This window comes from Lucilia sericata, unplaced genomic scaffold (assembly GCF_015586225.1).
Source record: "Lucilia sericata isolate MDLA Ls3-8-SP2 unplaced genomic scaffold, ASM1558622v1 Contig000271F_arrow, whole genome shotgun sequence".
Classification (NCBI taxonomy): Eukaryota; Metazoa; Arthropoda; class Insecta; order Diptera; family Calliphoridae; genus Lucilia; species Lucilia sericata.
This window is the reverse complement of record NW_023994296.1, coordinates 1-11,527: the sequence shown is the minus strand read 5'-3', so window position 1 is coordinate 11,527 and position 11,527 is coordinate 1. Positions and strand designations below refer to the sequence as shown.

At 32.7% G+C, this 11,527-nt stretch overlaps 2 protein-coding genes across 2 annotated transcripts; both read left to right on the top strand.

Moving 5' to 3' along the window:
- The first annotated feature begins 339 nt into the window (after positions 1-339).
- Positions 340-2,559, top strand: LOC119603055 (luciferin 4-monooxygenase-like). The gene is made up of 4 exons (XM_037954918.1): positions 340-737; positions 792-990; positions 1,276-1,395; positions 1,463-2,559. Exons 1-4 carry the CDS (start codon positions 386-388, stop codon positions 2,451-2,453), a joined length of 1,662 nt encoding a protein of 553 aa, XP_037810846.1. The 5' UTR covers positions 340-385; the 3' UTR covers positions 2,454-2,559.
- A 7,378-nt stretch (positions 2,560-9,937) lies between these two features.
- LOC119603056 (4-coumarate--CoA ligase-like 7) lies at positions 9,938-11,521 on the top strand (the record flags this gene model as incomplete). Its single annotated transcript, XM_037954919.1, has 4 exons — positions 9,938-10,289; positions 10,356-10,554; positions 10,711-10,830; positions 10,896-11,521. Coding segments are annotated over exons 1-4 (1,297 nt in total), but the record flags the coding sequence as incomplete, so codon positions are not given.
- Positions 11,522-11,527: the final 6 nt, after the last annotated feature.

Genomic DNA, 11,527 nt, shown 5'->3' with positions numbered 1-11,527 from the left:
TTCATCATGAATCATGATACAAGTGTTTATAAGTAAATTAGTGTTTAAAGTCAAATGAGACCCGATTATAATCGGATGTATAGAGAGCTAGGTGATAATCGTTGAAATCGGTATACCAAAGTGATGCTGATTTGACACTTTAGTGTGTAACATAATCAACACAACCACATAATAGTTCGAAACAAATAATAATAATAATATTCAGATTAAATATATAATAACAACTGATCTACAATACTGTAAACAAATGTAATTAAGAAATTTGTTTTATATTCAACAAGCTTAATTACTTAAAGCAGCAAACAATAGTTTGAAAAATCTTTCATTTAAAATTTTTTTCAAATAGATTTCTACAGTCTAAATCAATAGACGAAACGTAACAGACATGCTTCCTTTAACGGCAACTTATTACGATCCTCAACAAAAACTCTGGTCGGGACCGGTGAAAAAAGATTTATATAATGAAAATATAACATTGGGTGAAGTGATATTCCTAGAATTGTCTAAACATCCACAAAAACTAATACAAATCAATGATTCGACAAATGAAGAAATGAAGGCCGAGGAATTTCTCGATCATGTTATGGCTTTGAGTAAAAATTTATTGAAATTGGGCCTTAAGGTGGGCGATGTTGTGGGTATGTATGCCAATAATGCTACACATACAGCAACGGTAATGGTGGCCGCCTATTTGTGTGGTACTCCGGTTAATGCTTTATATCCTGGTTTCGATAAAGGTAGTGCAAATTATATTTGATGAATCCATATTGACCTATTTTATCCTCTTCCAGATAGCGCTGAACTAATTTATAAAGTTACTAGACCTAAAATTATATTTTGTGATGTTGAAAATTATGAAATTGCTGCAAAAGTTAACCAGGATTTACAGTTGAATGCACCCATATTTATAATGAATGGGGAAGTTAAGGGAGTGTCCAGTATATTGAGTTTGGTGAAACCGAATATAAAGTTTCGGAATGAACCTTTTGTGTGAGTAATTTTTATAGCACTCTGGTGGTGAGGATATTATGCGTTTGTGCTGATGTTGGTAACTCCCAAAAATGTCGGCCCTACATCCAACATATTAATACCAAGCGGATATTTTTGTCAGTTACAAATATCAACACACAACCAATATACCGATCCCACTAAAGTGATTTAAGGTATAAAAATTTGACCCCAGGATCTGAGAATGGTTTATTTGTCTGATAATGGTTTTATTTGTTCTCCATACAAATGGGCCACCTACAAACTTAACATATTTTCCCTCTTTAGATATCCGTGCGTTAACTTAAAGGGCGATGATACCGCCGTCATTTTATGTTCATCTGGTACCACTGGTATACCTAAGGGAGTGCTCTGTTCTCATAGGGCGTTACTTAATGAAAAAATTCAGTATGTAAACAGTTTGTACTTTTCAAAACGAATGTCCCTATTAATTACTATTCTCCTTGAAATCTAGCTTTAATTTAAAATCTGATTCAGTGGTGTGTACTTTTAGTACCATGTATTGGGCTTCCGGGCTTTGGAACATGAATGCTTCTTTAATAACTTGTTGTTTGCGAATTATTACCGATAAATCATTTACAGCGGAATATTTTCTACAGCTGATCGAACGTCATCGAATCACTAATATGCTGACCAATGGCAATCATATGGTTGAATTGATAATGTACGATGATGTGTCAAAAATACAAAAATGTTTGGCTAGTCTAGATACATTAACGCTGGGTGGTGCTAAAGTACTTCTTACTGTACAGGAATCATTGGCCGATATATTGAAAGTAAATGATAAACGTCCTGGTTTTGGTGTAGCCTATGGGATGTCGGAACTTTCAGGTATACTTTCGTTTAATAGTGATTTTCCCTATGAACGTAAACTGGGTACTGAGGGTAAATTAACGGCTAACAAGAAAGTACGTATAATCAATAAGAAAGGTGAATTTTTGGGACCCAATGAGCATGGTGAAATAATTATCAAAACACCTTACAAATGGTTTGGTTACTACCGCAATGAAGAAGCCTCCAAGAAGGCTTACATAGATAATTGGTTACATTCCGGCGATATTGGTTTCTTTGATGACGAAGGTTTCTTGCATGTGTGCGCTCGTGATAATGATGTTTTTAAAGCTCGTAATTTTCAAATCTATCCACCGCTTATTGAAGACGTTGTTATGGAAGTAGCTGGTGTCTTGGAGGCCTGTGTTTTTGGTATACCCGATTTGATGGCTTCACATTTAATCACCTGCGCTGTGGTAAGAACTGCGGACGATATTGGTCGCAAATTAACGGCTAAGGAAATTATTTCCCACGTCGAAAAGAAAATGGGCAATATGTATCATTTATCGGGTGGTGTTTACTTTCTAGATGCCATACCCAAAACCGGTTCGGGTAAAGTACAAAGAGCCAAAGTTGTAGATATTGTGTTGAAAATTAAGGATAAACAAATGTGAAATGTGAATAAATTTTGTAATTAATATGTACTTAGTTTATAGATATTAAATGTTTAATAAAGGTATAATTAGTTAAATAAAATAGTACTAAATATTTTGATCGGAAGAAATTGTAATATTATTACCATTTATTCATTACCAAGTAAGTGGCCAAAATATTAAAATTTACTTATACAATAATATTTTATAAGTACTTATTTTATTAGAATTAGATCTTTGGAGGCAAGAACTTGTCTCAATTGTTGAAGGCAAGCGTCTTGTCTTAGAAGATCCTTCCACGCCGCTACAGAAATATTTCCAAGATTTGAGTTTTACATTTCTGAACAGTTGTTTAATCCTGTTCATTGAAGCTTTATACTTCGACCTGTTACCTAGTCGTTTGGCCACGTTGAATAATCCGAGACACTCTATGTCTTGACTTACAGACCCTAAGTCTTTAAGATTTCGAGATTGTTCTGCAAACGCATTTGTAATTACGTTGGTAGCATTTTCAATATCTGACAAATTTGGATATTCTGTGGTTGCTGAAGGAGGTTGCACATGATATCATGTTGTCTTACCCAATCCATTCTTTTACTATTTCGAATACGAATAGTCTTCGTTTTCCTGATCTCTATTATAAAGTCAATGTACATATGGTCATAGATGGAGCAGTCTTTTGAAACCCTCCATACTCTGATCATGTTAAAATGTTTAGAACTAACTATCGTGATGTCCAAAACCTCACTTCTATTTGTCAAAGAATGGTAGGTTCTGAACCTGTATTTACTACATCAATACCATTGTTAAAGTTAAAAATATGGGCAAATTTTCAATGTTTGCCCTTTTTATTATGTCACAAACCTTTTTTTTGGCGGTGGTTCGCAGTAGTATTGGTCCATGTAACTGGAGACCACTACACAGTGGGGCAGAATGGAAATTTTTTGGAAATAAATCTGGCATTTCTAAACGGCTGATCCGATCGGGATAAAATTTGGCGTGAGCGTAGCCAAGGAGTATTCGAGTTTAAGTTTTGAAGATGAACCCTGCAGATGCCCCAGGGACGGCGCTGTGGCGGCTCAAAGTAGGGTACCTACGACATGTAAAATTTTTAAACTCGTGCCATTTCTTTGTTTTTCACCCAAATACAAAGATTGTATATTTATTATATTATATTTTGTGAAAGCGCTCGACGAGATCTTGAAAAAACATGCTTGGACATACTACTTATCTCTTATAATATCCGAGTTATAGGCATTTAAAAATTTAGTGATACAAAATTTACCATACCTTGGTCCGCCTTTTTTTGAATACCGGACGTAATTTTGGATCAAATGGACTCAATTTTTTCTTGTTAGTTAGACAACAAAATTTCCAATAATATACAAAAAATTTGAGATCAATATCATTTACAGATCCAAAAATATAAGTTTTTTAATTTAAAAATTCAAAAAATTTTAGATTTTTGGCGTTTTTTTGCCAAAAATGTGTCTTAACTCTTTTATTAATAAAATAAAATTTTTATTAAGAACATATAACAATTTTATAGTTTTCTAAAAGGTATCTTTACGCAGAACGCTTTGGCGTAAAAAACTTGTCATATTTTTTGAAAATGTTGCCACTACGTCCTTCCGAATATGACCTATTTTTTATCAAAACTTCAACTTTGGGCGACATGTTCTAAAATCCCAAAGCTGGGATCAGAAAACTGAAAGCAGTTTTGGAAACCTCAATATGTTTTCTATTTACTCCAAAAGTATTTTCCCAGCCCTGAAAGAAATGTGGACCCTATGGGCAAAAAAGTAAAAAATCCCATTTTTGGGATTTTCATTCCTATTTTTGGGAATTGCGGGATGCCCTTTGACCTTTTTTTTTTTGCATATTCTTATTTGAAATGACAAATTTAACAAGCGTTGAAAATTTCATTGAGTTTTGTTCATAAATAAAGATTTTGTCATATATTACATATTTGTTTAATTTCTAAAACTATGATTTATATCAAAATTTTAATAGGATCGCAGATAGCTACAACAATTTAGTCCATATTTATCCCTTAATATCATTTTTTAGTTAGATATGGAAATTCTCGACCCTTTACAAAAAATTTCAAGCCAATATCTCAATTACATTCAAAAATATGTTCATTTAAACCTGTGTCCTTTAATTTCATCTTTTTCATATTTTAGTATTAAGTATGACAGCACATATTTAAATCTTATATTTACCTATTTTCTATTTGTTTGCTTATCCTTATAATGCTTATGCTTAAATTTTCAAAAATTTATAACTATTTTTTACCTAAATTTTTTCAACAGATCATTTCGTTCTGTTTCGTTTATGATCATGTAGGTAAAAATATACAGGTAATGATAATTTCGATTCATTCACTAATAAGAAATATCAATGACTGAATTACAGGTTATAGTAATATAGTCCTAAATGTTAATAGGTAGACAATTCGTAATTTTTACTTTGGAATACCTGTATCGGAAATGACAAGAATTGGTATATAAGTAAACTTCTCAGATTTTAAGTACCATATTTAATAAATCTACAATGAAGATTACATTAAAGTACGAAGAGTTGTGTTCCGTTTTATGGGGTATATCTTCAAAAGGGCCAGAAAGAATTGAAGACATTTCAAATTATATAAAAACTACATATAGTAGAAAAGTAGACAAAACAGGCATATCAAAAATTGAAAACTTTTTGATGTAAAAAGTAAGTCTGTGGATGGAAATCAAAAGAAATTTCGATTAAAATTTTGTAGTTGGATGGAAACTACTACGGAAATCTCAACTTACAACACATCAATAGGAGCGCCTTGCAAGTCATACGAAGACTTATGTTCAAGGTAAAAAAAAGAGGGTCACACAAAAACTTTTTTCAATCTCAAATGAGGAAATTGCTGATACATTTAACGAAATGCTGAAAAAGGAAAACCAACATATGGATGTCGTACATATTGCAACTATTCTTCCTAATGCATCACCAAAACGACTTAAGCGAATTGTGGAAAGTATACCAACTCCAACATCATAATCAAATTTTACTGAAGAGGAAGCAATAGCGCTTATGTTGGAACTGGGTCTCAGTCGAAATAAGTACCAAATATTAAGGAAAGCTCTGCATGAAAAAGGACACAATATATTACCATCATACAAGGCGATCCAGGAAAAAAAAAACAAACTATCCTACTAAATCAACAAAAAATAATGAAGAATTGAAAGAACTGAGAGCTGCGGAAAAAAGCAGAATCCAAGAAGAATTTAAAGTCAGATGGGATTAAACATCGACAAACCACTTTCAAGTTGAGGTAGTACAAATGACGGTAATATGTCGAGAAGGTTTTTTCGTGATTTTGAAATTACTTCAAAAATAACTGGAATCGACAAGGAGTTGCTTCGAAGAGTTAAAACTATTTTAATGGCACTGAATAGTAAACATAAAATTAATGAAAATCGATTTGGAGAATACACATCTGAAATTTCTAAATTACTTGTATCTCTGTATCCATGGAGGGAACTAACACCAACAGTACACAAAGTATTGTGTCATGGTCAAATAATAATTGAATCGAATATTCTTCCACTTGGAGAGTTAACAGAAGAAGCCCAGGAAGCGAGGAATCGAGATTTTAAGCATGTTCAACTATTCAGCTCAAGAAAATGCTACAGGCAATCACAGAATGAAGATATTTTTAATAGTTTACTTCTATCTTCTGATCCTGTTCTTTCAACTATGCGAAAAAGATGGATTTGTTATGAAACTCTATCATCTCAAAACAAGAAAGATTTAAAGGATTTATATTACCTTCTGGATATGTATACCGATATGACAGATTATTTTATAGAAAATAAGTAGTGTTAGGAATTAACTATATAAGTAGGTTGTAAGAATTAATTGTATTATGTTTAAGATAAACAGTTCAAATAAAAAAAGCTATTATACTAACTAATGATATTGTATTAAATTGTGTTTTATATTTCGGTGGGCGGGAAAGGTAATTTGTGTGGGGTGATCTAGGTTTTGTTGTGCGTGGCTCATAATAAAATTATAATTTTTTTTATTTTATATACAATATTATAATAAAATAATTAACTAAATAATTTTTAAAAATTGTCCAAATATTTTATTCAACACCAAATGTATGTTCTGTCATACTTAATACTAAAATATGAAAAAGATGAAATTAAAGGACACAGGTTTAAATGAACATATTTTTGAATGTAATTGAGATATTGGCTTGAAATTTTTTGTAAAGGGTCGAGAACTTCCATATCTAACTAAGAAATGATATTAAGGGATAAATATGGACTAAATTGTTGTAGCTATCTGCGATCCTATTAAAATTTTGATATAAATCATAGTTTTAGAAATTAAACAAATATGTAATATATGACAAAATCTTTATTTATGAACAAAACTCAATGAAATTTTCAACGCTTGTTAAATTTGTCATTTCAAATAAGAATATGCAAAAAAAAAAATTGAAAAGGTCAAAGGGCATCCCGCAATTCCCAAAAATAGGAATGAAAATCCCAAAAATGGGATTTTTTACTTTTTTGCCCATAGGGTCCACATTTCTTTCAGGGCTGGGAAAATACTTTTGGAGTAAATAGAAAACATATTGAGGTTTCCAAAACTGCTTTCAGTTTTCTGATCCTAGCTTTGGGATTTTAGAACATGTCGCCCAAAGTTGAAGTTTTGATAAAAAATAGGTCATATTCGGAAGGACGCAGTGGCAACATTTTCAAAAAATAGGACAAGTTTTTTACGCCAAAGCGTTCTGCGTAAAGATACCTTTTAGAAAACTATAAAATTGTTATATGTTCTTAATAAAAATTTTATTTTATTAATAAAAGAGTTAAGACACATTTTTGGCAAAAAAAACGCCAAAAATCTAAAATTTTTTGAATTTTTCAATTAAAAAACGTATATTTTTGGATCTGTAAACGATATTGATCTGAAATTTTTTGTATATTATTGGAAATTTTGTTGTCTAACTAACAAGAAAAAATTGAGTCCATTTGGTCCAAAATTACGCCCGGTATTCAAAAAAAGGCGGACCAAGGTATGGTAAATTTTGTATCACTAAATTTTTAAATGCCTATAACTCGGATATTATAAGAGATAAGTAGTATGTCCAAGCATGTTTTTTCAAGATCTCGTCGAGCGCTTTCACAAAATATAAAAATCTTTGTATTTGGGTGAAAAACAAAAAAATGGCACGAGTTTAAAAATTTTACATGTCGTAGGTACCCTACTTTGAGCCGCCACAGCGCCGTCCCTGGGGCATCTGCAGGGTTCATCTTCAAAACTTAAACTCGAATACTCCTTGGCTACGCTCACGCCAAATTTTATCCCGATCGGATCAGCCGTTTAGAAATGCCAGATTTATTTCCAAAAAATTTCCATTCTGCCCCACTGTGCACTAATAAGGTACCACAACTAGTGCCCCACGCCATAACAGTGTCTTCATCTCTGTAATCAGAAAGGATGAAGACTTTTAGGTTGGTTTTGGCATATCATATATCATCCTCAGATAGGTCCGTTAGGTCAACATAGCAAATTAAATATATCATCGGCTAGGGCAGGGCATTGACAGGGGTAGTGAGTGACATACTCTTCATCTTTCTTGACCTTACAGCTCCTGAAGTAGTCATTACTGGGTAAGTTTAGTCTTCTAGCCCGAAAGGCAAGTGGCCGGTCCCCACTGCAATCAAGTTCCATAGATTTACTTTAGGAACGTGAAGTCTCTGTACACAATGGTATTGCCAGGTGTCAGTTGATGACCTGGAATAAAGTACAGTTGTATTGCGGAAAGTTTCGCCATCTCATTTAGGGATGCCCATCTAGGCCCATTCTGGAACCATGTTCAATGTTGTGTAAATATTACTTATAGTCCTCAGGACTGCCTGGCTATTCAGCTTCCGTTTCAGTATGTGCTAATTAGAATCCACATACTATCCTATACCATATTTTGTTTTGGGGCCATCGGCGAAAACCTTATAAGATCTATCGCGCATAATTGATTCCATCACATTCAAATCATGTTCAATCGAGTCTAACAATTGTCTTAAGTCTAATTGCTGAAGGTATTAATATGGTTCAAAATTCTTAAAATCGGTTACAAATTTTATATAACTCCCATACAAATTTACACACTTCAGGAAAATGGTTTTATTGTTAATAACTCCTTCTGCGATATTAGTATTACCACAAAATTTTGCACATATAAATCTAATATCATTAAAATTTGTATTACCAACTAAAATCTAGATCGATATATAATTGATAGCCCCATATAAGGTACACTTCCAAAAATTAATTAATAATATATAGCCATATCGGGACAAAATTTAATACGAACATGTACATACACAAATTATTTAGTGAAATTTTTTCCCCCATGTTCAGCGAACTTTCTTCCAGAATAACCCATAATTGGTCATAGCTTAGATATATAAAGTCAACTTCCGAAAATTATTTAATCGTAAAAAACTCATGATAATGCTATCGGAAGAAAATTATACTTGCATAGAGTTTGTATATATACAAGTCATGCAATGAAAGCTTTTCCCCATCGGCATAATGTTGATCAAAGCTTGAACTATTGATTAAACTAGAAATGAAATAGAACTGAATTGAACTTGAACTGAACTAGAACTGAACTAGAACTGAACTAGAACTGAACTAGAACTGAACTAGAATTGAACTAGAACTGAACTAGAACTGAACTAGAACTGAACTAGAACTGAACTAGAACTGAAGTAGAATTGAACTAGAACTGTACAAATGTAAATCGTTCTGTGACACATTTTCTAGATCGGTCTATTTCTCTAAGTGTATTAACTAATTTATGCAAGATTTTCTTAATATGTAAGAAAAAATAATATTAAGTCAGATTAAATAATAACATTAACAACTGATCTACGCAAATGAATACAAATCTAACTAAGTATTTTGCAAACAAACATTTATATCATTTCGAACTTACCCAGCAGTTCTAGATGACGGAGAGTAGATTTTTATTTTAATTTGGGAATTTCAAAGATAACAAGGTTTAATTGATTTGTAGTGTTATAGTCTTTTAACATAGAGTTCGTGGATTCGACTCTGGTGTTGGAGCGCACAATAGGAAAGTTGAAATCAAGTGGTGCTTGTTTACCCGCTGATTAATGTGATAAATATTCCGTTTAGTACTCTTTCAATTGCAGAAAATCCATTAGTGGTATAACACAATATATATAAATTAGATCCATACAGATTAGGAACTCTGGACTCCTCCAGATCCCCTAGATAGCTTGTCAACGTAATATCTATTTGTCTACTCTATAAGGGGTAACTTGACTACTTGTTAAACTGTCGGGTGCATAAAAAACTAATAAAAAACAAACACATATGTATGTACATTCATAAAGGCAGATAATTCAAAAGATTTTCAATAAAAATTTGTTCAACAGATTCCAGCAGTCAAGTTCAATATTCAAAACGAGACGGTCATGTTTCCCTTAACGGCTACATATTACAATCCTCAGAAAAAACTCTGGTCCGGACCAGAGAAAAAAGATTTATATAATGAAAATATGACTCTGGGTGAAGTAACGTACTTGGAGTTGGTTAAAAATCCACTAAAAGTTATACAAATCAATGATTCGACGCAGGAACAAATGACAGCCCAAGAATTTCTTCTGCATGTAACGGCTTTGAGTAAAAATTTATTAAAAATGGGCCTTAAAGCAGGCGATGTTGTGGGTATGTATGCCCACAATGCTACCCATACAGCAACGATTATGATGGCTGCCTATTTGTGTGGTACTCCGGTAAATGCTCTTTATCCTGGTTTCGATAAAGGTAATGGAAAAATTTGTTTATATTAAAGGTTTTGATTTAAGTTTTTTTGCTTTTTTGATTCCCCAGATAATGTGCAATTAATCTATAAAGTTACTACACCCAAAATTATATTTTGTGATGTAGAAAATTACGAAATTACTTTCAAGGTTTGTAAGGATTTAAATTTGAAAGTTCCAATTTATATATTAAATGGTGAAATCAAGGGAGTGCCCAGTATATTGAGTTTAGTGAAATCGGAAACCGAGTGTTTAAATGAGCCTTTCGAGTGAGTAATGTTTTTAGTTTAAAGCTTTTTTCCGAAACTTGAAAAACTAAAGATTTAATTTGATCTTTCTAAACTCGTCTCAATTTATATCTATTCTGAAGTAGAGTGGTTCAGAAAAACACTAAAATTCCAATTCTAAATTTCCTTATTTTTCAGATTTCCCTGCGTTAACTTAAAAGGTGATGATACTGCCATCATTTTATGCTCATCTGGTACCACTGGAACACCTAAAGGTGTACTCTGTTCTCATCGGGCGTTACTTAATCAACCTATTTAGTATGTTAACCTAGATGTGACCTTAATAAGTTTTATCTTTATTAATTAATTTTCTCATTTTTCAGTCTTAACATTAAATCTGATTCAGTAGTGTGCACTTTAAGTACCATGTATTGGGCTTCTGGACTTTGGAACTTAAATGCTTCTTTAATAAATTGCTGTTTAAGAATTATTACTGATAAACCATTTACACCTGAATACTTTCTACAGTTGGTTGAACGTCATCAGATCACTCATATGATAACGAATGGTAGTCATATGGCTGAACTGGTGATGTACGATGATGTGGCAAAAATACAAAAATCTCTGGCTAGTATTGATACATTTGTGGTGGGTGGATCCAAAGTGCCATTGATAGTACAGGAAAAAATGACAGATATAATGAAAGTAAACGATAAACGTCCTGGCTTTGGTGTGGCCTATGGTATGTCTGAGTTATCGGGTATGCTTTCATTTAATGGTGGTTATCTGTTTGAGCAAAAAATGGGATCAGAGGGTAAATTAACCGCCAATAAGCAAGTACGCATCATCAGTAAAGAAGGCGATTTTCTGGGACCCAGTGAACATGGTGAAATAATTATCTCTACACCCCATACCTGGTTTGGTTACTATCGCAATGAGGACGCCTACAAAAAAGCTTACAAAGACAATTGGTTATATACGGGTGATATTGGTTTCTTTGATGACGATGGTTTCC